Genomic DNA, 27,033 nt, shown 5'->3' on the forward strand with positions numbered 1-27,033 from the left:
GTTCGTCGGCTAAAACGTATGATGCGTGCAAAGGAATGTATCGTCTGTATAATTCAGGGAAATGTTTGTGTCGTGTTGTGTCAAGTGCCTTGCATGTGATTAGTATGTGGACTACAGATAGGCCCTTTCCACACCTGCAACACACGTGGGCCCGAAGTTCCAGTGAGCAGGTGGCCTATCCGCAGCCTAGCCAGGGCACTCAGTCAGTGTATCTGTTGTGTGAGTCAGTTATGTAGCGTCCCAGTTCTGGTTTGATTACGTGTAGTTTGTTGTCTGTTTGTTGACTCCAGTGTAGTTGCCATGTGTTACGAAGGTGCCTTCTGATGTGTGTCTTTAGGTCGGTGTAAGGTACTGTTGTTATGTCAACTGTGGTCATGAGAGCAGCAGCACCAGTCATTTGATCAGCGGTCTCATTGCCAGGGATCCCACAGTGACCTGGTACCCAGCATATAGTTATTTCCAAGTAAAACAAGAAGAGGAGAGGCCCCCTTGAGTACCCTAGCGCTAGTGCTGCTGCAGTAGAACGGCGCGGAACCCCTGCGGGAGATTGTCCTGGTAAAAGCCCGGAATTGATAAAGAATAATGTAAAACTAGAACCGAGGTAAAATAGCAATAATACTAAACAATTGAGGAATATAGTTAAGCCCTTCCACCCAGGTCAAGGCGCAATCAGACAGCATATAAGGCCTTACAACGGGAGTTGTTCGACGTAGAGCCCGTAAAGGTTCACAATAGTAAATACTAGACGGAAATCCGGGCTTCATTAATTTCGCTCGTGAAGCCCAACTAGACAAAAAAAAAATGAAGAAAGCGCCCACTAACGTGTAGGACTTGAAGGTAGCGAAGCTGTACGCGACCTTCACAACCATCACGGCGGCTTAAGTCCGCGACTGCAGCCGATTTCCTTCTTCTTCGCTTTGTGCAACGACCTGTACTCTATCACTGTTGCTATGAGTGTAAGCTTCTTTCATTTTTTTGGAAGGGATAATCATTTGGCGTATAGCGTGCGCCCCGCTATACGCGTCTTTCTCGGTTCGAGCAAATGTTGCCACGATTACGACGAACGCTGGAGTATTTTTTTTGTCAATCTTGGCCAATCTGTTTAAGTGGGTACGCTTGGCTTGAAACGTGCACCGGGGACGCAGGGCGGTCGCTGCGAGGCACGCACACGCGAGCGGCATTTTCGGCATTTTTTCAGCTCGGCATTTTCTTGGTTTTTTAAGTGCGAATGCACTTCTTAAGCGAGCTTGACTCGTCCGCCGCCGTCGTCCGCATAGCAACAGCTGCGGGTGCGCGCGCTCCTCGTCTTCCCTAGCAACGGGGGGAGATGGGCGCGCGCTACTCTCCTCCTCCTCTCTCCGCTCAGTGACTGCGGGTGTTGGGCGCCTCCTCTCCACTTCGGGCGGGAGAGCTCTCGCTCGCGTAGCGGGCGCTCCGCATTCCGACGCGTGAGGGCGCTCGTGTAGCCCTCGCCGTAACGGCGGGCGCTACTCTCCTCCTCCTCTCTCCACTCAGTGACTGCGGGTGTTGGGCGCCTCCTCTCCACTCCAAGATCACGATATCCACCGTAATCGCGCAATCAACAACCGTGCTTCGCACTTACACACTCTCCGCCTCGGGGAAGTGCGAGGGAATTTTTTTAACTGCCGGGCGGTCGCCGCCATCTTGGCCAATCTCCCTAATTGGGTATGCTCGGCTTGACAAATGTGCGCAGTGGGCGCTGGGCGTTCGTCGGGAGGCACGCACACGCGAGCGCTCGGCAATTTCTTCATAGTTTTGACTGCGGGCACAAAAAATTACGATTTGCTCAATAGCTTCGCTGTTTGAAGTACCGAGCGGACGCGAGCGCGTTCCTCCCGAGGAGAGGCCGGGATCAGCCATCTTGACCTTCGAGAACACTCTGCCCAGCGTTCGTGGCGTGATCTCCTGCGTGCTGTTTTCCGCGCCAGTTCACATGCATTCGCGCCTGAAGTGGGGAGCACAGACGCCGAGTTCGAGCTACAGACGAGAAATTTTCGAAGTCGGTTACTGCCGGTTCTTGCGCGTGCTAACGCAGTTCACTTTGGGAGAGATGTGAAAGCCTATACGGACAGAACGATCCGGGCCTGCAATCGTGTAAATCTTTCAGCGACAAGTTGGGATATACGTGTGAGGTGCATCTCTGACGAAGGAAGGGGGGCCGCCAGTTCTGCGTTTTTTCAGCCTGCGCTAATTTTTAACAGCGAAGCTAGTGGGCAAATTGTTTGTGTATGGTGTCCGCAAGCTTAACCGAGCGCTCATGTACGCATGCCTTGAGCACACATTCGTCAAGCGCGCATACCCACTTGGGAAGAATGGCCAACATCGGCCAATGAGGAAGAACTCCAGCGTTCACCGCGTTCCTAGAGCGCACGTTCAAGCCAATGAGGGAGATTGGCCAACAGTGGCCAGAACAAATATCTCCAGCGTTCGCCGTATCCTGGCAGCACTTGCTCGAAACGAGAAGACACGTCATAGCGTACGCCCCTCGTTCGCTCTTCCACGTGTCGTCGTGCGCATGCGCTTTGTACACTCTAAGAAAAAAGGGTGTGGTAGTTTCTCCCTTAAGGGGGAAACAGGAATGTATCATATATTGCTCCCTAAAAGGTAGAAAGATTCTCCCTAACAGGGAAGAGTGCGTTTCTCCCCCTAGGAATGCAGGAAGATTTCTCCCTTTCGTGAGCTAATGGAGGAGCGTTCCTCCCTTGGCGGCGCTACCCAAGCAACGCTTGTCATGCGAGAAAGGCCTAGCGAGCTGATCGGTTTGAGGATCGAGTAAGTACAAATGGGTAGGTACTGTGGTTTTGTGCGCTTAAAATGGGCCTAAAATACCCAAAACATTACCTACCGCGCACCAGAACTGCGGTTAGCAAGCCATGACGCCAATCGTATCTGCGCGACTTGCATCCGTCCCGCAAAGCGCTCCGTCTACGCGTTTAGCTCGAACGCGCCGCTGTAAACAGAGCAGAAGTCATAACGATTGCATTCAAAATGCTGCCTTTATTTCCCAAACGCTTGTAATCCTGCCGTTCACCGACTCACGAGATTACAAACATCCAATGCGGCCGTTAGAGAACGACTACACACAGAACACAAATAAGCCGGAATGGGAGTAAATGGCTTGTGTCATAACTCAGTACCAATTCGGAGTTTTCAAAACTCCTTCCAATGGGAGTTTCGCCTTACTCCCATTATTTCGGCAGTTTTTTTTAGTAGCATATGGGAGTTTCATTTTACTGCCACTACAATGGGAGTTTCCAGGGGTACCATTGGGAGTGTATTGTTTCCTCCAACTGGGAGTTTTCAGGGGGCGTATTGGGAGCAGTGTTGACCTGCATTCGAGGTTTTTTTTTGTGTGTGTTTTTGTGCGCTTCATATATATGCGCTGCAGTGGAATTTATTACTGCATTTGGGAGTTCTCAATAAGGGCACAGGCCGCATTTTTATTTTTCGTTGGGGATTACGTAATTTTTAGTCTTTTTCCGCTTCAAACGTTGAATGGCGAAACGTGAAAAGTTTGTTTTCTGCACAGTCAATTTATTGCATAAAAATTACATGGATACGATATACGTGTGAACACGTTAATAGGACAATAAAAACACTGAATCAACAAAACACCTACATCGAGAACACAAGGTATCTTGGTAAGAACTTTATCTACTACAACACTCCTCAACGAAAAAAATTTAAGCCATTTGCAAACAATGAGGTCAGCATGTCGTCGGTGCGCTGTTTGCTTGCACCTGCCTCCCAAACGCTGACGTTGCCGCACCCCCTGGCACGTTCTTCTGGAAGCCACAGCAGCACATTCATTAGAGGGATAGCAAAACGCTTTAAATCTGCGGTTACAAATACATAAGCATATTGGGCATCTGACCTGAAAAAAAAAAAGAAACGGCACTGTAAAGACGCTGAACTTGTCACTCTTGTGTCCAACTTTCCGTAATGTCTGAATGTTTGTTTAAAGCTACGCAAAATTGCACTTCTGTCCGAGACACCTGCGCTCACTAGTTCGTCAAAACGAAGTGTTCTGCTGTTCAAAAAGGTGCGCGACCCTTCCTTGTGGTGACCAACTTCTCAAAATGCTTCATTTCCCTCTTTTCCTTGCGTGTAGTGTTCTGGGAACGAGCTTCAGGTTTTATCCCCCGCACTGCCCCTCTCTCCTCTCACCGAAAGTTACGGAAAAATTTCGGTCGGTGTGACGCCTGCGCGTGCCCCCCTTCAAAAAAAAAATAAATAAAATAAGAAGTCGTCTGTCGACTCTACAGAATGCTCCCTCGAATGGCGTTTGCTGGTTATAGTTACACGCGCCTAGCGTACGGAGAGCTCCCACAGAGCCCCGACCTTCTCCCTTTCCAGTGAAAGCAATTAATCGCCGGCGGTACGCGGCAGTCACCCTCCTCGTAGCAGGCGCGGCTGGCACCACACCTACTTCTCAAGAAAAGCGGCTGCCCTGCGACGTTTGACCGGCCAACTTCACCCTCGCTTGCCAGTAAGCCACAGACACAGCCTAACAAAAACACCTAACAGCCGTCCAGAGTTCGGACAGTTTTCATTCTGCTTGCGAGTGTGAACCAGTGAGTGTTCTGCTCGAGACCCGCGCAAATACGCATTGCTTTCACACCGTTCGGCCTCCCCAATGACGTTCCGGGCATGGTGCCGTCTTTCACGCACAACGCTCACCTCCAGTGGCGGAGAATCGCCCGTGCAGTGGCGCGGGAAACACGTTGAGTTTATTTGACGTTAGAAGGGGCACAAGTCTGCCAAAATGTTGCGTACAATAAAAAACGTGAAAACCTTACCTTCAACCACCTCGCAGAGGCACAACCGCGTTGTTTTTAACGAGCCACTCTCAGCGATCACTGCATTTAGGCCTCGCGTCGGCTCGCTGGCGTATTCCGTCGGGTCGAAGGTAGGTGACACGGAGGCGACGTTGCAGTCCGTCGCACGTCAGTCCAGGCTGGTTCCACAATGATCGCAACGAGCTTCGGTTGTTGGGAAGCACTTCACATCCGTTCGTCCGGCCGCAAGTTCACACTGGCAATAAATTTTCGGGGGCGCTGGAGCTCACACGACACACGACACCAACTGGCAGCCATTTTGTAAGGACGCGTAAAGGAGGAAGGGGTGAAGGAGGAGGAGAAGGAAATGGAGGTGGCGTGGGAGTTTTTAATACTCCCATTAGGACAAACGCAGTAATCACAGCCAGATACTGCGTTTTGTGAAGAGGTACAACCGTGGTAAATGCGCTTATTTACGACGGCTCGTGGCCCCCGGTGTAAACTGGCAGTTTTTCCACCATCATACTACCACACGTGGGAGCAGGCCGCCTGTCGTGAGGAGTTTAAAAGACGTATTCCAGCCAAGAAACTCCCATTCAGGCTAACTTGTGTTTTGTGTGTAGTTGTTGTTAGTCGCCTTACTTTGCTACAACCGATGCATCAAAACGCAGACCGTCTGCAATCGTGCATCTCAGCGCAAAGGGTGGTGCAGGCGGCTCAAAAAACGGATCCGCCACATCCGCCCGAGCAGAGATGACACTGCTCGCCATCTAGGGAGCTCGAATCGTAAACGCTTAAAAATGACGGATAGATGACGCAAAAAAAAAAAAAAAAACAGTTGGGGAGGAGGAGGGGTAGCTACTAAGCATCACTATCAGTGGGCGCTTATATCAAGGCGTTTCTTCAATGGCTAACGTATACAGGGTGTTGCGACGATAATTGGAACACTTTAAAAAATTTTCCTGAGCGAACCGCGGCTCTGTTCGCGCTGAAACTTGCCACGAAGGTCGCAATTTGTGAACTATTTTGTTTGATACCGGTAACAACGATGGTTCTTATCTGTGTAGTCTGAAAATAAATAAAAACGATTTTCGCCTATGGGAAAATGGCGGCTGATTTGGACGTGCGAGCCAGCGCAAGTTGATGTTGGGATTCACGTACGGAGCCAAATGGTGCAGCAGACGATCAGAAAATGCACCTAGAAATGAGCTAACAGACGATCAGAAAACCCGGTTTTCCTGCTCGCACGTCCAAATCGCCGCCATTTTCTCATAGGCCAAAATCGTTTTTATTTATTTTCAGGATAAACAGGTAAGTACCGTCGTTGTTCCCGGTGTCAAACAAAATAGACCACAAAATGCGACTTTCACTTTCGTGTGAAGTTTGAGCGCGAACAGAGTGGCGGTTCGCTCAGGAAAATTTTTTGAAGTGTTCCAATTACCGTCGCAACACACTGTATATAGCAACATTACACAGAAGCCGCACGCTGGCGGGCACAAATTTGGAAGAAACATAGCACAACACAGCAACATACACTTCATTGAAGGCATCGTCAACGCACAATACATGGAACAGACAACAGCGTAAGCATAATACACGTATAGACGGTATTCGTTGAAAAGTTTAGCGGTCAATTTCTTCGCTTGGCAACACTAGAAACGGCACAGACATGGCCGATGCGCCACGGACAGGGCGCAGCCTGGGCCACTGCGGCCGCACGCCGAAGAAAAAAAATTGGGCTCATCTCCCCTCGAGGGTGACTCGAGTAAATGCGTCGCATAGGGGGTGGGTGTATTGCGTTAACGTTTAGTGTTTGGGTAGTTGGTGGTAGTGAATGCGTTGTATCAGCAGCTTCTTGACGTAGTTTGAACGAGCCAAGGATATAAGGCGCGTTCGTAGCCTTTCATTCTGTGTCGGTTTTGTGGCGCAGTGGGAAGAGCACCATGTACCTTGCGTTCCGCCCGCAGGGTCGTGGGATCGAAACCAGGCGCCGGTAAGTATTATTTTTTCATATAGTGTAGGGGGAGGTCAAGCGTCAACCACCCCCGTGACACTCCTGAGGGCAGCAGCGTCGCACGGCAGTCCAGAAGGCGACCCCGTCACGATGCCTGCATCATCGGCGACATCATCAACGCTTTTGTGTATAAAAGACGGACACCCGTCGCCAGCGCTTTGTGAGCTCGGTGGCTGTGCCACAACAGTGTCGACTAACCCGCTGACCTTTGAAATGCAGGCGCTGGTATCAATTATCGCCCACGATAACTGCTCGGTGCAATGCTTCTTCAATCTGGACTGTGGTGCCAGAGAAGTGTCAACCACCCCCGTGACACTCGTGAGAGCAGCAGCGTCGCACGGCAGTCCAGAAGGCGACCCCGTCATGATGCCTGCATCATCGGCGACATCATCACGCCTCTGTGTATAAAAGAAGGACACCCGTCGCCAGCGCTTTGTGGGCTCGGTGGCTGTGCCGCAACAGCGTCGGCTAACCCGCTGACCTTTGCAATGCAGGTTCGTAAACAACCACGCGAACTTTTTGCTAAAAGATCAACTACTGTCTAGTACAGCTTCCGAGCCCCCATTGTTGGAGTGTCATTATTGTTGATTGAACCCATGCCTGTCTGTCCGTTTTAGTGCTGCTCTCTGGTAATATCAAGACCAATCCCAGCCCCGATCTCCATGAAATATTTGTCGAGCTAGTGAAGTTTCCGCAGGTAAATACAAACTTATCACTGGTGTTAATTAAGATATTAATAAGGAACTGGTTTATACAAACAACAACATCTCTCAGTTAAGAAAAAGAATGGCTATCTCGAAAAAGTGAGAGCGGTCGGTCGGCCCATGCGATCAACCAGCTTCCAGTACGTTTGGACGACGCAGAAAATCGATCGCGCCGCAATAACCTCATCTTTCTTGGCCTTTCGAGCCCATTTGCGAACGAAACGTACGCGGAATCAGAAAAAAAAATTATTAGTCGCTGTCGTGGTAACCTTGAGATGGCCGTTGACCCAAGAGAAATAGAACGTGTGCACCGACTCGGTCGCCACGATCCCAAGCGCCCCCGCCCTGTAATAGCAAAGTTTTCAAGCTTCAAAACCAAATACGCAACTCTTTCACAAGGCCCTAAATTTGAAGGGACCAATTATAGCGTTGGTGAAGATTTCTCCCATCGCGTTCAACACACCGGCAAACAACTTGCCGCTTTCGCCAGAGCTAAAGCTGTGCCCTCCTTTTTACGCTGTAAAAACTTGTTCATTGATACAAAGCGATATGTTTTTCATGCGGCTTCTCAAGAAGTGAAAGCACTCTCGTAGCAACAATAGCGCAATAAAAAATATGCCGCCCCCACATTGCTTCCAGAACTCTTCGCTTCAGCAGTACTCAGCTATCCCTTTCCCCAGTGCTCACCAATGTACGTAGTTTTCTCCCCAAGTGGAAACTCGTATCTAACATTGCATTGTCATCCAATAGCAACATATGGCTCCTTACAGAAACCTGGCTCTCTAATGACATATCAGATGCATAAGTACTGAATGACCTGCCAAACTTCCATGTGCACCGGAAGGATCGCACTGGGTCACGCCGTGGTGGTGTCTTAATCGCTATAAGTGATCAGTTAATTTGTTCTCCAGTCTTGAGATACTATGGCTACTTGTGCATACTTCACCTCCGTCCGTCCTTCTATAGAGTTTGATTGAGACGGTCGCATAGTAACCCAAACTTCTTCGAAGAACTTAATAACATGCTGAATCTGTTTACTTCCACACACACTAATGATTACGTTCTTATATTTGCTGATTTTAATTTCCCTAGTATCGATTGGATTAGCGAAAATCCTTCAGTTGTTTCTGCCGCGGACGCCAAGGAATTTGTAGAATTATGTCTGAATTATAATCTCACTCAACTAGACTCTGAACCAACACGCATTGAACACTGTTCCGCTAATATGCTAGACTCGATGCTAAATAACCAGCCTCAGAGCTGGTCATCAATATCCTGTGTGCGCCAGATAAGCGGTCATTATAATGACCGCTTATCTTATGAAAATTTCTATGTCCAGTCAAAAGGCAGTCTACGTCCCGAAGGAAATAGACTGTGTGCGTCCTGTGTGTTTCCTCTGTGTTGAAATTTCGCCACCGACTTTCTGCGTCCTCCAAGTGTTCTCTGTGCTTCCGTCCTCCATGCGTCCAGTCTATCTCCCAAAGTCAACAGACACCATACGGCCTTTGTGTGTCCCCTGTATTGAAATTTCGCCACCGATTTTCTGCGTCCTCCAAGAATCCTTTATGTTTCCGTCCTTTACGTGTCCCACAAGCTTCCACCTTTTGAGTTCCCGTTGCATGCTGTCAAATAACAGCGCCCAACAGCCAGCTGCGTCTGGAAAATGTCAGCCAGCTCCACAGTCACTGGTTCATGCTGCAGTTGTTTCTGTAAGAGCAATCTGACGAAAATCACATGAATCACATATGACTCTTGCAAACCTCACTATTTTATTCAGGTTGGATCCATAAGTGCTACTGCCGCCTGCCACACCAGGTGTCTCCTCATCTTTACCCCTCACAGGACGGGATAGCCACTGCCACACTTGAAACTGAAATGAAAAACGCATTCATCGCATATGAAGGGGTTTAAACAAACATGACTCTGGAACATTTGCTGGTTATGCTTATAGATATAAAGGAGTGTTCCCATACAAAACTGAACCAAGTATCCTGAAAGAGAAGGTACAACTACTAGGTTGCAAAATTAGCCACAAAATGTAGACCAAATAAATTAACTAATGAGCTTACGAACATCAAATATGACATATGTTTACATAGGCAACACAACCCAGAACTAGGTACTGTTTAGATTCATGGCCTCCTCATGACGGGCATTCATACAGCCTCGCAAGAACATTTGAGAGATGAGATTATTGCAGCGGCACTGTGGGAACAAAGCAATATGGTGGGGGGGGGGGCAGAGAAGGCAACATAAAATTGCATGAAAATGCCAAGACAGGCATTGATCAGTCATCATTATGAGTACTAGTTGCTTGTGTCTACGCGTTCTTTGGAACCTATAAAGGCAGCAGTTTTATTGTGCATTTCGTTTACGAGACAGCATTTGCACTGTCTAGTTTGTCTGTGCTTGCTGTCAAAAAGCACTGCCCTCCCGCACTGCCCACAAGAAAACAATCACGTTATACGAGAAGAAGGGTAGCCGTCACGCTATTAATGACGGACTTGCTGCTTCTCTTCCGGACTTTGAATTTAATCTTGACCAGCGATCCACAGACTGCAACTGCTAATTTTTAAAGAAAAAATAACCGCTCCAGCGACTAAGTACATACCTAAAAAAGAATTCGTGTCAACTGCAGAAACCCTGGTTTAAAAACTCATTAAAAAGACAAAAAGAAATGTTTTTTTGGTGCATCCAAAGAAAAGAACACCACTAGAGCATGGCACAAATACTATGTCGCGGAGAGCGACTATCTTCTCGCCATCAAAGACGCCAAATACAGGTTCTTCGCCAGTGTTCTGGCCAGCATATATTATTCCCAGGCGTTTCTGGTAGGGGATAAACCCTGACGAACTGCGCATGATCGCACTCGCAAGTAATACCGGAGAAGTCGATGCTGAACCTGCGGATCTTTTTCACTCCGCTTTTCCTTCTGTCTTTACTGAAGAGAGTGATGTACCTTGTTTCCCCCTTGCTGAAATCACTGCTGCTTGTATGCCCCCTATTAATTTTTTTTGTAGATGGCATTGTATCGCTAATTCAAAACAGCAAATCAACATCATCTTCTGGTATACGTGACATTACCACGAAACTGGTAAAAAACAATATGCATATTTCTGCCATGCTTTCGTGTTTAATTTTCTTACACTCCCTTTCTACAGGCGATAGACCATACGACTGGAAGGTGCGGAAGGTCATTCCCATATTTAAATCAGGTAATAGGAACTGACACCTCAATTATCGTCCCATCTCTCTCACGAGCATTGCCTGCATACTCAAGGAATATGTTATTTATTCCGGAACCCAGAATTTTTTAGACTCCAACAACTTTTTTCACCCATCCCAGCCTGGTTTCCGTCGAGGGTTTTCTTGCGGAAACCCATTGGCCATCTTTCTTCATGACCTCCATTCTAACCTTGACGCTAACATCCAAACAGATGTCATATTTCTCGACTTCGCTAAGGCCCTTTACAAAGCCCCCCCCCCCCCTCCCCCCATTTTGGTACTAAAACTTTTGCACGCACCTCAACTTAGACTCAAACATTCTGATGACACTCAATCCTTCCAAATGTAAAGTTACATCATTTACCCGCCGAGGTGGCTCAGTGGATTAGGCGTTGTGCTGCTGAGCACGAGGACGCGGGGTCGATCCCGGCCGCGGCGGCCGCTTTCCTGATGGAGGAGGAAAGCAAAAACGCCCGTGTGTACGATATTTCGGCGCACGTTAAGCATCCCCAGGTGGTCAGAACTAATCTGGAGCCCTCCACTACGGCGCGCCTCATCGCCTGCGTTGCGTCGGCGCGTTAAACCCTGCAATCAATCAAAGTATATCATTTACCCGCCGGCATAATCCTTACACCTTTCCGCACAGAATTTATAATGTTACAATAAACATATTACATTCGTTCGAATACCTCGGTGTTATTCTGTCGCATGATCTTTAGTGGAAGGCTCACGTAAGCAACATTATCGCCCGTTTTCTTAAACATCATCTGCGCCATGCTCCGCCACATGTCAAGAACTGGAATACAACTCCGTTGTCCTTTTCAAACTTCAATACGCATGCGCCATCTGGAACCCACACCGAATATATTTCATCAACGCACTTGAATCTCTTCAAAACCTTGCTACCAGGTTCATTCCTTCGGCATACTCCGACGAAATCAGCATTTCATCTTTAAAATCACAATCGGGACTGGAGCCTTTCTATTTCGACGTCGCATCGCCACCCTTTGTGTTTTTTATAGATTATTTTATTCTTCACTGAACTGCTCACCTTATTTCACCCCACAGACGTACATATCTCATCGCACCGGTCATGCAGTTGAAGTTTGAGGTCTACCGCACCCGGACCACCACACTCGCAGCCTCCTTTTTTCATCGCGCTGCTAAAGACTGGTTACGGCCTTCCCCACCATATCGCCGCCATCACCAGCCCCTCTTCTTTCAGTGCCGCAGTAACGGCTCATCTGTCCTGATAAGTTTTGGTGGCTGCAAATTACTGTTTCCTGTGCTCAATACCCCCATTTGGGGGTCTTTATGGAAAGTAAAATGAAATGAAATGAATGAAAGGAAAAAAGACAGGCCTCCAGGCCAAGTAGATTTGACGGCGGCTGGTTTCTAGCAAAGAAAGGCCAGAAGGGTTAAAAAAAACACATAAAAAGCAGGAACGAACAGAAAAAAGGGGCAGAGAAACGTCCTCGGATATGCCTAAGTGGGCGCCAATGCAATCGGAAGAGACGCATGCTGATGAGACGTCCGTAGCCTCATTGGCACAACGGGAATTGCGCAGATACGGAATCTTAAGAAAATCTCGCCCCACAAGGGTTTCGCGGCCAGCTCAACGAAACGTGATGCGCGTAGGATATTGTTTCCTTGCATATAAACCGTATGGTGCGCGATGAGAGCTGACCTAATTAGAAAGAGAGATGAGCTAGAAAGAAGGCTTTTAATTCTTGATTTGTTCGACCTTCCGTCGGAGCCAGTGCCTAGAAAGCAGCTATTCTGCGCGCGATATCACACTCGTACGACGCAGCACGTTCCGGTTTCTGTCCATTCCCCGCTTCTGCGTGCAGCTGAGTGTGCAGAAGATTTTCGCAACTAGGTGTCGAAAGGGTCGATAGCAACCGCGGATGCTCCCTGGCGATGATGTCAAGGTCAGGACGGAGATAAACGTTTTTCTTGGCCGCTGGTGGCGTTACCACTCATGTCTCCTGCAGGTGAAGCGCAAGGCAGTATTCCGTTCTTCTCCTCCCCCCTTTCCTTCTCTCAAGCTGTTTGAAAACCATTTCAGTGCAACCGTGGAGCAGTTTAGTTAGTAGCAGCTGGACCAGCAGCGGCTCAAAGCAACCATGGTAAGTGGCTGTCTTCCGGCTTTCCAGAAATGCGTGGGTTGGAAGAACGTTTCGCATAAAATCAACTTTACTTGAGTTAACTAAGGAAGCGTTTTAGGTTACATTGTTACGGGGAGAGGAGGAGGAAAAAACTTTTATTCAGGCCCAATCTGACTCCGTGAGTGGAGGCAGACCAGTGGGGAGACTCCTTAGTCCAGGAGTCCCTGGCTCTGGCTGGCAGTCCGGGCCCGTCTCACCAGGTTAAGCTGGGAGCCGGGTTCAGAGCTGGACAGCTGCGCCGCCCACTGATGGAATAAATAATGAGATATGATACTACAGCAAAGCTAAAACTTACAAAAATCGGCAGAGAAAAGTCATAGCAAAGGCTACGTAAAGCTTCAAATCGAAAAAAGACAGCCGGTTTGGCTGCAGCAACCACGGAATATGGTGCGGAAGCTGCACAGAGATCTCCTTATAAAGCGTTGGCTAAGACTGCCACACTAGCAGGAGGAGCTGTAGTATGTCCAGGAGTATAGGGCTAACTTTCGCTTTAAGCTTTTCATTGTCCAATACACCAGCAGTGTGATCCCAGTGGTGGAACAGACAATTGGCTACTTGGAGCAGTGCTTGGAGCAGCGAAAATGACGATTTTGAGCGCACTTTCCAGCTTTTGGAGCAGGTTGTTTTGGACCACTTGTATTGTCTTGTAAGGACTACTACTCAGAGCCCTGCAATTCCTCAACACGCAATTAGAGTGGAAAAAACAGAACCACACAAAGCATAAAGGCCCCAAAAGAAGTTTTTAGCTGGTTTCATTGTACAAGGAAAACATGCGTAATTATCTGCATGATAGGTTTAGGACGTCTTTTTCTGCAAAGAATGCAGATTTGACAAAGCTTCCCAGAGCTTCCTCTGGCGCTCCTTCAGAAGACTGTGGCCACTTTGCACATCAGCGAAGCGCTTTTTGCTCATGCCTCTTGAGATGAGATCAGCATTACTCAACATATTAAGCACCCAATGTATGCACGCTGCCTACGCCATGTTTTAAAGCCTACTTAAGGCCGTTTTTGTCTTCCATAAAATTCATTGTGAACAAGGCTCCCGGGCGGGAGCCGAAACGTCTTTTAAGTTTTTCTTTTTCGTTAATTGGTCGGTGCCCTCTTTCTCTCTCAAACAACTTCTCAACTGAATCGATTTCGGCCTGCAATTCTTGCTATTTGCCAGCCTTGCTTGTAGCACTGGAATCACCCGGCTTCAGTTTCTTGTCGCATGGTTCTTCCAATGCTGGGCTTCAAGTCGCTGCACCTGACGCTTCCTATAGCCCTTCACAGCTCTGATGAGTTTTCTACTCGGGGGCACTGCTGCTGCATTTCGGCAAAATCTTTCTGGGAACGACAATATCGAACGAAGGCCATTGACACTTGAAATGGATAGAGCGCTCGATCCCGAAGCATACGCCTATTTTCACTGAAGCCTCTCTACATCTGCGTTGCCGTGCGAGAGGCTTAAGAGCGCTTTTACAAGTGCTCCCAGTAATGGGTACTTCAGGTGTCACGTGAACGGATGGTGGGGTGGTCTTAACCAGCTTGGAGCAATGGACACAGGGAAGCCGTTGGCGAGTTTGACATAACACACATTTAATGCACACACAAAAAAACCCTCAGGCAAAGCACTCAATATTTAAACTGCACACAAATGATACACACTCCAGCCTCTAACAACTCCAAAACACAACTCAAATACAAAACCCTAGCTTAACAGCTTAATATTCAATTCAACTCAAAACCCAAACGGCTCTACAATAAAGTCCTACACTAAGTACCCTCTAAATACACTCATACAGTTCTAGTTAATCTCTCTCGAACCACAACTCCCTAGCTGTGTCCTTGACAACTGCGTCCCTACTGGACTGGCCTACCCCGGTCGTCGGCGCTGACGTGTCGCACCCATGCCTGGCCGGGACTCGGTGGTAGCCGTCGTCTCGCTTCGTCGGTGCCGGCGTTCGATGCGCGCGGTCATCGTTGGACGGCGTGGGCTCCGCGCGTCCTGACGTTTCCTCTGCGGCTACTTCCTGGTATCCGCTCCTGCTGGATGTCCTTGATGCCGGCGTTCGATGCGCGCGGTCATCCCTTCGGCGGTGCGCTTCCTCGGTGGCTACCCCCTGGTAGCCGCTGCCGCTGGAGGTCTCAGGTAGGCTTGGCACGAACGTCGCCTTTCGGGGCCGTCGAGACGAACGTCGACGGAGCGTGGACGCTGGCCGCTGGTGACCGACCGATGCCGCTGGGGCCACGAAGAGACAGGTTCGTGGTGCACCTAGGATGACGGTGCCGATGCGAAGTCGGCCCGCTCCCGCCCAGGCTCGGATGGCGTGGTCGATGGCCTGGCCGCGTCCCCCTGGCTCGTTCGTTGAAGCGCATGTGCTCCGGCCGCCTCCTGGTTTCTTCTGTTTCTTGCCTCCTCCTTCTTGTGCGCACCGCTTTTATACCCTCTGGGCTCTCCCGTGGCGCACTCCCATTGGCTTCTTGTTTCCTCCCTGTGCTTATATGGCCATCTCGCCACTTGTCACCTGCGTGGCCTTCCCCGATTGGCCGACCAGTGTGCTGCCACCTTTTCCCAGGATTCCTTGGTGCGTCGGCGCTGGCGCTTGCTGATTGGCGCGCTCCTGGCGCGCACTTCAAAATTCTCGTTCCTTTGTTCTTTTCTTCCATTTTTCGGGGGGTTTCATGCATCCCCTCTCGGGGGGTGCTCTGACACATGACATCAGGGCCCCATCACCTAGGTTTATCTCAGAGATCTTTCGCCAGAATTCGTCCAGCTGATCAAAAGGGCTATTGTTAGTGTTTTCCGTCGTTACAAGGCTGAACTCATTCATTAAAGAGGACGCATGTTGAGGTTCAATCTACTTGCGGAAGCTCCGTAGCCAAGTTCCTCATGGATGCAGCAGAACTTTCTACACTTAAAGGCCAACTGCACTCAAATTTTCGACAACGTAAAAACAATCTCACCCAATAGTACACATAAAAGGGGTGCGAAACGCAAAATACTATGTTCCAAACATGAATGCGAGCGACGCAAACGGCTCACGACAATGGCGTTTTCGGAACCGAAACTGAATAGAAAATGCGGCCATTACCGGCGGCAGGATGTGACGTACTTGATGGAACGGAAGCGGCCGCACTAGAACCGGCGGCCTTTCGGAGCCGCCTTCAAATGCTCGTAATAGCGTCGCGTTTCACACTGTTACTTCCACAAAAGAACTCCCACTAACGTTTGCCCATATAGGCTAACAATGGAGTTAGTTGCAATTCCGACATAGCGTTGTTATCAACCGAAGTGAAGTAGACAGTACGACAGTTCTTTTTCCATCAGAATAACTGCCGTTGTAGCAACCCTTGGCGTTGAGAGTAAAAAAAGTGGGCCCTGATTTACAAAGCTAGTTGCTCGTACGATATCGAGAAGCAGCTTTGGTTAGCCGGCGCCTCGGCTGTCACATCGCTCTCTTTGAAGGGTAGAAACCGCGCGCGGGCGGAGGTCAATCACTAATTTTACTGTACATTACGTGCAAACAGCTTGTGAATATCAGCCCAGTAATTTTCGCGTTGCTAAACTTCGCGAATCGAATTATAAAAGCAATCTAAAACATATAAGCCAGCTTCCGCAGCTAAATGATGCACTGAAATACGAAAAAAGTTACCTATCTACCGCTGTTTTCTACTATCACCAGATACATGTGCTGTTTAAAACATTTTACTTTCAAGTAAACTGAATATAGCGCTATACAAAAGTAAATACTTCATTTGGGAATTCTAAAAAAAACCAAGACTTTTGTTTATGAGAGGAGCCGTTTTGTTAGCTCTGGCCCTTCGCGAAGACGACGGCCGATATTTGTGCCGATGTATTTGTTACCACGAGAAAGGCTGATTTTGGTTCACTTAGCGAGTGAAGCAAACGTCGCACAAATGTTGATACCCGCATGTACGACTCCATTTGGCCCCTCAAACTTTTAAAAAGGTCTAAGGGATGGAGGTAGCGTTGGGCCAGCCCAAATATGGCAAATGTTGCACGCGGAAGTGCAATTGGTCAAAAATTTATAAAAGATCAATTTTTTCAGTGATAGATGCAATAGGAATGACAAATGTAAGCCAAGTTTGCGTGTCGCGCTATTTTTTTGGTACAAATATTATTTTCAAGTAAAAAGAGTTTTGCTAGCTCCAGAACGTTCGAAAGCGCGTGAATAGTTTGTAGGCTTCTAATCCCATCTATTGCACTGAAAAAAAATATGGATATTGCTACATATGCAATTAGGTTGAAACATGTGATGGCGACGGAGGTACAGGGAGGTTTGTGTGGCAGAGACACCCCGGGCAAACACGCCCTGCGCCCGGCGGAGCGCCGTGCAAGTCGCCGGAGAAGCTCGATCCCCACGGGACAGGTTCCCCAACCTCCGTCACAGGCCGCTCGGAACTTGTTTCGGCGATTCTCCGCCAAGTGCAAACGTCGTCTGTACGTAGGTAGTAGTACTTTGAACGACGGTACCTATGTGCTTACGAAGCTTAGGGTTTCGCCATGGTGATTTTGACGAGCATAGACTACTTATTTGGATCAAATTTCGACAAAGACAACTTTGAGTGCAGTTGGCCTTTAAAGGCTTGGGTTCGAGCAGCTGAGCTCCTTCATCAGAGAATTTTCAAGTGGAGAGAAAACCTTGCTGCCTTGATGATCGACTAACTGGGTTACGCCCTAGGTTTGCAACCTTAACGATAGAGCCTTTGTTACGCCCTATGTTTGACGTGCTTTAAAGGGGCCATGCAGACGAAACGCAAGTCTGGTTCATTCGAAAGATTGCCTGGTTAAAATCATGCTGGCACCACTTTTAACTCACACTTCGCTCAAATAAGCTATATACTTAGGGAAAAAAGAATGGCCATGTGACCCACTATACTCGGTGACAACTTAAGAACGGCACCGGAAGTTGCCGCTGTGCCTTATCACCGTAGCCGGATGTTTCTCCGCGCGGCGCAAGTAGGGTGTTACTGGGAATATTTTGAACATGGCGTGAGCCGTTCCCGTAATTTTTTGGACTTAATATGCTTATAAACGACTCCAGTGACGACAAACAAACTGCGTGAGACAAGGCAGACGATCACGCATTCATAGCAAACCCCTTTCAGAACGCGCGCGCACTGACGTCACGGGTCCGGCGTTTTGGCGGAGTGATACACTACATGAGGTAGTACCGTTCTTGAGTTGTAACCGAGTATAGCTCACTTCCCGCAACAGAACGTATGATGTCATATGCTCAGCTGTGTGATTGGCTGAGGCCGGCAAAAGCAAACGCAAATTAGGCAGGGCTTATATGCTTGCCGAACGACCTTTTCGAGCTTAAATGTAATACACATTCGTTTTACAGCAGTAACAATGGTGGGGTAAACAATGAAAGTTACGAAAATACGCGTAGACATAGAAGTACCGATGCGCACTGCTGCTGGTACTGGGCGCACTATCCTTGTTTTAGCTGCACAGCAGTCAGCCGCTATGGAGTTGTCTTACATGACACTAGCCGATTGTCAAGCATACGACGTGTTTCACGAAACGATTACTTTCTACCTGAACCAAAACAAGCCAGGTGCAAATACGGTCAAAAACAAAGCAACCGCGGACAATGGTTCGCGGATGCGTATTGTAGCGCCATGGAGCCTGACGCACTGGAAGTTCGTTTGAATACCCGCCATTGTGACTTCGTGGCAGGCGTCCCGAAAACACACAATTTGGCGGGAGAGCCTAATTTTTAACCTAAATTGATCAATTTCTCAGTGAATACGGCATCCTTTGCTGCCGGACATGGCGCTGGGGACACTATAAAGCACGAAATCCTTGGAATAAAACAAACTTGTATTTTGTCTGCATCGCCCCTTTAAGGGCCAACTGCACTCAGATTTCACCTCGAGAAAATTTACTGTGAACGTACAGTACGGACCACCAAACCAACTGGGAAATGACTGGTAGCCCCGTGAAATGCGTTGTTAAGTAGAGACAGTTAAAATACCCCCGTCGCAGGCGACGCTGCACCTGCCGGCGGATCGCGCATACAGACACGAAGAGGAAGTGACATTGCAGCCGGCCTCGCGCTTTTTCCTACGGCCAGCTAGGAGAACCGGTCGAGCACTGCTGGGTGCGCTTCTCCGTGGGCTGTGGCGAGGGCGAAGCGTTGCGCGTAGGTTTGCTCCGGCCGGCCGGCTGGAACGTCACTTCAGCCCGGCCGTAATGGCCTCGCTCTTCTCAATTCCGCTTTCAAAATCTCCGATTTTTCATGGTCGTTTGCGCCCATGGGGTACTCGTATTTCAGCTGTTGAAATTTGTATCTCGCATTCTTTTCAGGCAGACTGTACGGAAATATTGTTTTCAAGACGCTGAAATTTAGAGTGCAGTTGGCCTCTAATCACGAAGGCTGGCTGGTTTTCGATGTCTTGAAAAATTCCAGCCAAGTCTGCTGCTGGCTCTCTTCCGCGGGAGTATAATACACCGCGACCATTGTATGCCGGGCAGCCAATTCGATAGGTCAGCAGAACCTCTCGAATCACCAAATTGCGGGGCCAAACGCTGTATCACGGAATTTAAAACGTTTTGCTCATGTTCCCGAAAGTAGTGAGAACGGGTAAATGTCGGAGAGGCCAGGTTCCCACTGTCCGGGCGGCAGCGCCACGGCGCTCACAAAAGTCGCCCTCCGGGCTTCCGCACTGCAAGTGTAACCCGTCGGGCCTGAGGCACGCAACTCCGGAACAACGACGCTTTGTCGCCATAATTGGGCGCGTTCTTTCTAAGCGTCTTAAAGGCCAACTTCACTCAAAATTTCGACCGCGCGAAATCACTGTTCCTGCATAGTATAACTAAAAAGACTGCGATGTACGAAGTATGACGCCTAAAATGTGCGTAATCACGCCACCAGCGACCAGCAAAAATCGACGATTTTGAAAACGAAACTTGGCAAAACGCGGCCATTACTGGCAGGCGGAAGTGACGTATCAGCCGTCGGCGCGAGCGGCCAGACGGCCTGGCCTGACGGCGCGAGCTGTGCGGACCGGCCGACCGGGCCGACGCGGCCGGCTCCAACGTTTATAGAACCAAGGTTGGCCGGCTCGGCCAGCCAGGAGGAGAGTGTGAGCGCGCGAGTGCGGGAGTGTAAAAGAGGCGCGCGGAAAAGCGAGCGGTTGTCCCGCAAGCACGACACTATTTGTGCGCTCCGACAGCAGCACACCGCTAGGCATGATGTCGCGACGACACTCGAAAGGAGAGAACCATACGGTTATGGTCCCTAGAAATATGTGGTACGGTTAACGAGGCCTCTTCGCAGCCGTGAAAGCCAGGCGTACCGGCAGTACCGGCGCGAAGTGCGAGTTTCCTGGATTCTCCCGCTGCGAGGCAGGCCGATCGGCCTGGACGGCTGGCATGTCACTTCCGCTAAATGGCTGTTTGCGCGACACGCCGGCAGGTGCTTTGCCGTCTGCAAGGGCGTTATTTTGAGTGCCTGAAACTGAATAACCACGCATTGCACACAGATACCGGTCGCGTCACAGTAGTTCTCATGGTACTTACTACACATTTCGAAGGCATATAGCCAGGGTGAAATTTGAGTGCAGTTGGCCTTTAAGTGGGAGCCCCAAAATCGCATAACGGCGGCGGAGGCCACAGAGAGTTTAAGCGGAGGCGGCAGTGCGAGCAGCCTCCCAGGGCGTCCCAATCTCCCATCCGTAGTCACGACTAAAGGCGCCAACATTGGTCAATCAAATCTGTGATGAAATACACATTCAGATAATATACGGCATGACATGTGCACATGTCACGGCCAAACAGGAAAAAGAAAAACGGAAACGCTGAGGCGCATACCTCACGGAAAATGGCAGTGCGACATTCAGTTTCGTTCTCGTTCCCGGTATAGAAACCGCCATTATACCAGCGGCGAGTGTTTTGGCACAGACATAGAGCAATTCAAATTAACACGCTTTTGGAGCAGAATGGAGTAGGATGACCCTCGCTGAAATTGGAGCAGCAGTTACACCACTGTTATCCTCTACTTTCAATATACTTAAAACTTTGTCAGAAAAGCGTGCAGCAGCGACGGTAGGCTATGCGGCGGAGCGAAGGACGAACGTTATACGATTTTCTGCTTGAAAACACCAGACCTCAAGAAGTTTCGGCTAACTTCATATGTTCAGTAAAGCTAACTCACCCTCACGACATGTCAAGCGTCGTCAGGCTCACTGTAAGTAAAGCTCCGTGTATTGGTTGACGACGTTTGAGCTCAAAGCGTGCCCTTAGGACTAACGTGAAATGTTTGCATACTCTTGTCGCCAAAACTTTGCAAACGCATCTCACAAACAGGTACCTGCACGTTGCGCAGAAACAATGCATCCAAATGTCTGGGTAGGTTCTCTGGGCAAAATCTGCCTGCGTAGGTTGAGCTCCTTTCCCCTAATAGTGACGATTTTCCTACTGATATGCCCTTTACAGTCGTACGACATTAACGTTATGCTACAGCACAGCGAAGGCCTTAGACCATTTTTACTTCCTGTAAAATTATATCAAGCAGAGTAACCACTCTGAACTTCACTTATGTGAAAACTCTATCGCAAAAAGTTAGTGTTTTTCCGTAAGGATTGCTAAAGTTACCTGGTGGGTCTACCACACTGAAAATAAGGTACCAGTGGAATATATGGGATGATAACGAACTTTATCTGCGGCGTTGTGAACTAGTCCAAATAACTCTGTCTACCGCAGATCCGTGCCTGCCTTGTCCTGGCTTTGGCCACCAGCGCCTTCGCTGGCTACACCGGCTTCGGCGGTTACGGCCTCGCTGGCTACGGCGGCTATGGCCGGTCCCAATACGGTCTTGCCCATGGTATTGGCTATTCTGGTCTTGACCTCGGCTACGGCTATGCCCCAGCTGTTGCCAGGACCGTGGCCACCTACGACGCGGCTCCAGCTGTGACCGCCGTCCACCACGTCCCAGTTGTGGCCACCTACGCCGCTGCCCCAGCCGTGACCCGTGTTGCCACCTTCCACGAGGTGGTAAAGCGAGGGGTGCGACTGTACGAGCCCCAGCCCGCTGCCCCAGCCAGGACTCGACGTGGCGCCTTGTGCCCACCGACCAATGGCAAACCAGTACCACCCGAAAAAAGGGGCATTCGGTGCTCGGGGAGAAGAGGGTAGAGTTTTTCCCAGGCGTACCGGCGAATTCCCCCCTCCCCCACAGAGTCTTCCATGGTTGCCAGACCATCAGCTTCGTCGTGGTCACCACTTTATGTGACACCTGGGCGTAATAAACTGCTTTCTTTTCTATTCTCTCCTCGCACTCTTTCTTTCTTCCTTCCCCTCCTGCCGTTGCGCTGTTTCCGCCTCCGTCCTACTCACCGCGGGCTTTTGAATCCTGCGTTCCCTACGTTGTTTACTTCAATTTGCTCCTTGCGGCCGCCAGCAGAGACGGCTGGAAGGACTCGTTATCGCTCCTTTTTCCCGTCATTCGTAGGACAGACGCATGCGCGCCAGCTCAAGCAACGGCTGTGTTCGCTAACTCGCGTCCAACGTTCACGAATGCTACAAAAGCATACGCGCTCGCTAGGGAAAAACAAGACGCACAATTGGGGGAGCTGACACATTTAATCCCTATATAATAGCGAGACAGTTGGTCCGACGAAATTTGGAACACCGAACAATAGAAACAATACAAAAAATGGAATGACCTATTAAAAAGTGTGCACCTTACACATTACAGAAGCCAGGAAAAGCACAATCGAAACACGAATTAAAAATAGCGAAATTTGAAATTTGCATTTTTTGAGACTACGTCCCCTGTAGTTGCTTATTGAGGATGGTTCCTCGATTCTCTTTCATTTGTGTACCTTTATTTTAAATTACGCAATCGTAAATAAAGAAATTTTTTAAGGGGGGACTCACCTCCCCACATTCCTATGAGGCTGACAATTTTATGACCCGCGCGGTTACAAACCATCCTCCACCAATACAAAATGGTGCGCAGGTTCATAAAAATGTTCTTAAAGGAGCCATGAAGAGAAAACAAAAGTTTGTTTTATTCGAAAGATTAGGTGTTTCATAGTACCCCAAGCGCTTTCCCGGAAGCAAATGATGCTTTATTCACTGAGAAATAAGGCAATTTAGGCCAAAATTTTAAATCTCCCGCTAAAATTGCACATTTCGTCACGTGAACAATGGCGTCACATGAGCCGGTCCATGAAACAGATACTTAGTATGTCGACTCCATATAGCACCCACACGCGGGAGTCGACCGAGACGGCGGCCATTTTAAAAATACTAGTAAAACCTAGTGCACCCGCAGCCCTAGTCATGGAATCGCCTGATCCGGAGAACAAAACTCTCGCCGAGGAGCTCGGGCTTGCATTTAACAACCTCACACCACTTGAACGCTCAATGCTTCCAAGTGCACGAGCGGCAAGAGTTGTGGGATACGCGGTGGACGGGAAAGCGACCATTCCGCGATAGCCACAACAGACGAACGCCCAGCCGTCGGCACCGCTGCCTCGTCAGCCCCGTCGCGACGGACGAATACAGACTGGTACGTATGTGCCGTATTTTCAATTTCAGTAGCAGTATCGCTAATGCCAGTTGGCCGGTGTCGTGTATGGAAAGCCGTTCGCTCGAGCTCTCTGCTCCGACCAGAAAGATTCAAGCGTCAATGCGCGGTGTGTACGGCAATTTTTTTCCCCAAGGTCAGAGCGCTTTGGCGAAGTCGGCGACGAGCGCCAGCATGTTCGGGTCCCTGCCGTAATTATTTCCTCGGAAATGAAGCGAGCACACTCGTACTTCCTTTAGCTCTCTTTCTCCTCCGTTTGCAAAGTTAACAAAACGTAGCCACTTGCTTCGCCGAGGTTCGTCGTTGGGCAGCACATGAAAGGAGATCTCACCGGCGGGGATGTCTCACTCCCTCGACGATTGGCCCGTACTACATGGGCATTTCAAAACACAGCAACGAAATTTCATTGTAAAGTACTCGAACAAACTGAAGTTTTCAGTGGTTGTAAACTGTAAACGAGCTCGTAACGATAGCAGCAAGCCAACACGACCTCCATACCGAAACCTGTGCGACGAGTGGCACTATCTTGTTGCTGCTCTGTGTTCCTTACTCTCCTTGCTTCTATTTTTACCTTTGCTGGTTGGCGATATGACGGCCAACCACCTGTGAAGGGATTACGATACCAAGAAAGGTCGCGGCTGTGCGTGCTGGGACGGTTCGTTGGCCCCGAAGAGCCTTGAACCCGAAAATTCGTCTGCGCGACGGTGGCAACTGCGAGATGTCGAGCTCGGCCAACGGTAGTTTCGTACGCATTGGCATACACGCTTGCGTGTTCGTTCGGAACTTCAACCGTTTACTCCACCGTTCTTTGTCATAAAAAGAATGTACAGTATGTTTCACGGGCATTTAGCTCGCTATGCAAACTGTAAGCCCTGCCTAACATGCGTTTGCTTTTGCCGGCCTCCACCAATCGCAGAGCATTCTCAAGTGACATCACAGGTTCTGTTGCGGAAAATGAGCTGGTGGGTCGCATGGTCATTTCCTTTTTTTTAATTATGTAGCTTATTTGAGCGAAGTTTGCGTTATAAGTGGTGTCGTTATGGTTCTAACGAGGCAATCTTTCGAATGAACCAAACTTGTGTTTTCTCTTCTTAATAAAGGAAGGAGACTGTCTCGAGCCAAGGCACTTCTAGCTGCAGCTCTCAAGAGCCCCACGGAGTCGGCTTTTGTAGATGCTGCTCAGATAAATGGAAGACAGGACTTTTCGATAGCTGTCATTGATGCTCAAGAACGGATGTGCAACGCACTTTCCGTGTTTACCAAGAATCCGGAGGTTTCTGAGCAAATGGCCATTGCACTTGCTCTGCTTGATCCTCAACATAAGGTCATTTATAGCGACTCTAGGGCGGCCACTCGAGCCTTCGCCAGGGGAGTGGTTGATGCCAAAGTCTACAAGTTATTGGAAGATAGACACATTAGTAATCATTCGATAGTCTGGTTTCCAGCACACATGGGCGACCTCGGAGGAGGAGAGCGGAACTTCAATAAATCCGCACACGAGACGGCGCGAGGACTCATCAGCCGCGCACCCTCCCAACCACCCCCGTCTCCACAAAGGGCTTTCAAGGATCAACTTCAGACCTACAATGAGCTCACCAAGCACTTCTACTTAAATCGACGGGAATTTGCGCTCCCACACAAAGGACTCAACAGGGCGCAGTCAGTCACTCTCCGCATGTTACAAACGGACTCATACGCCGATCCTTGGAGGATGAGCCACATCGACTCGGACTACGACGGAACTGCTACGTGTTCAAAGTGTGATGGGCGTTTGAACTTGGGTCATATGTTGTGTGGTTGTGCTACGCAAGCCTCCTATCTGGAGGATAAGGTCAAGTGGGACAGTGCTCTCAGGAGCAGTGAACTTAACGATCAACTCTGGGCTGTCCAGAAGGCCCGCGTAGCGGCGGAGAGTCTCGGGCTCCCCGTCCCGACGTAAGAAATGCCCTCTACACCTTGACACCGGTCAGGTGTCCTTCAGGACCCTTTTTGGAAATAAAGTTTCAGCACCACCACGAACGAGTTCGCAGAACGCGCGCAGACTGACACTGACGCGCTAGCGAGTTCTCGTTGGCGTGTTGTTGACATAAGCACCGACTGCTTGCGGGCAGTGGGCACAGGCCAGAATCAGCAGACCCTTGGCCTGCTGCGAACACGCCTTGCACGATGAGTGAGGCAAGCTCCAAAATGTGGAAAAAGTGCATGGCATTTGAGCGTCTGCGGTGAAGCGGAGGGCGTTCATCCACTGCGTTGGCCTCGGCTAGTGATTGCTACGATTCCAAGCTGTCTTGGGAGGCTTATCTCAGGAATTTTACAGCCGAAAACATGGCAGAAGCGCGGTATGGCGATTATTGAGGTATCGGCAACGCCTATCCAACGATAACGTCGGATGTCAAGCAAGTTGTTTTACAGAACCGAAACCGAAACTTGTTTGAATGCTAATCTTGGGCATCATCCAATCACGGTGCACCTCCTTCCAACGTCACAACCTTTAGTTGGTTCGGCCGCCGCCGACCGCGCATGGTAGTTTTTCTTCTTTCGGGCTAAAAAAAATAATTAGCGACTTATCTACCGGACAAGCTCTGAAAAATGTGTTAATTTGAGCCAGTCTACGCAGTGCAAGCAAAAACGGGAGCTTGAAAAATTTACTTCAGTGTCCTTTTAATATTAATTTCCCTTAATACTCGACTCATGTTCTGACTCGATTTTTTGCCACCAGACGCGAATTAAGGACCCGGCCAATATCCCCTGTGAGGACCTCGTGCTTATGACGTATTAGCGGCCGCATTATCGACACTGCCACCAAGCCACGTGTCTCCTTTCGCGCGAGACGAAGAAGAGAAAGGCGGCGTGGCATCAACGAGTGGAACAGCAGCTCCTGTGAAGTCCTTGGTCCCAACGATCCTGGAGAGCCGCTGCTGCGTCCTCGCCGAGATGCGGCGAATTCCCCAGTCCTGCCACCCGCTTTTGCGGCTGAGGGAAATGATGCGGATGCATCGGAGGCTGAGAACGAGGCTCGGAGCTGCTGCGAAGAAGCCGAGGCAAAAAAGCGCAAAAGGAACGGAAGAAAGCCCAGGGGGCACAGGTAGATATATCTTGGTGGCCTTTGTTTTTTTCCTTTGGACAACGTGCCGCCGAGGCACTTTGTCGTCGAAGTATTCGGCTCTGATTCTTTCTTACTTTTTTAATGCGTAGCATTCTTAGCCGAGCGCCCGCGCAGCCGGGACCGTGTAACGCCCCGCCGAAGCGGGCTAGGTTGCCCGCATAGAAAATATGCGCGCGTTTTTCTTTACTTTATTTCCCAGCAATCAAAAACAGCCAAATTCAATTTAAAAATCGTTCGAACTATTTCCTTATCCTTATGTCAGTGTTCTAGACTGTAGGCTTTGTTTTAGTGCGTTCATTCAACGAGCCCGTCATTCCCAATCGTATTGAGATATATGCATAGCGAGGGCCTCGGCTCTGACAGCCTTGACAATAAGGGTTGTAGAACAGCGCGTCTTAATTCGACTGCCGTGCAGACTCTGATATCACGGCCTGCTAATTAAAGGGCATCTTCACCCCGAGTTGTCGAAGC

The 27,033-nt window shown here is 49.3% G+C and overlaps 1 protein-coding gene across 1 annotated transcript; it reads left to right on the forward strand.

Annotated features, from left to right (window-relative positions):
- The first annotated feature begins 12,715 nt into the window (after nucleotides 1-12,715).
- LOC144149171 (uncharacterized) lies at nucleotides 12,716-22,189 on the forward strand. Its single transcript, XM_077680704.1, has 2 exons — nucleotides 12,716-12,871; nucleotides 21,626-22,189. The coding sequence occupies exons 1-2, from the start codon at nucleotides 12,869-12,871 to the stop codon at nucleotides 22,055-22,057; spliced, it is 435 nt and encodes a 144-aa protein (XP_077536830.1). The 5' UTR covers nucleotides 12,716-12,868; the 3' UTR covers nucleotides 22,058-22,189.
- The last annotated feature ends 4,844 nt before the right edge of the window (nucleotides 22,190-27,033 follow it).

Source organism: Haemaphysalis longicornis, unplaced genomic scaffold (genome assembly GCF_048455015.1).
Source record: "Haemaphysalis longicornis isolate Haplotype H1 unplaced genomic scaffold, Haemaphysalis longicornis Haplotype H1 scaffold_8, whole genome shotgun sequence".
NCBI classification, from domain to species: Eukaryota; Metazoa; Arthropoda; class Arachnida; order Ixodida; family Ixodidae; genus Haemaphysalis; species Haemaphysalis longicornis.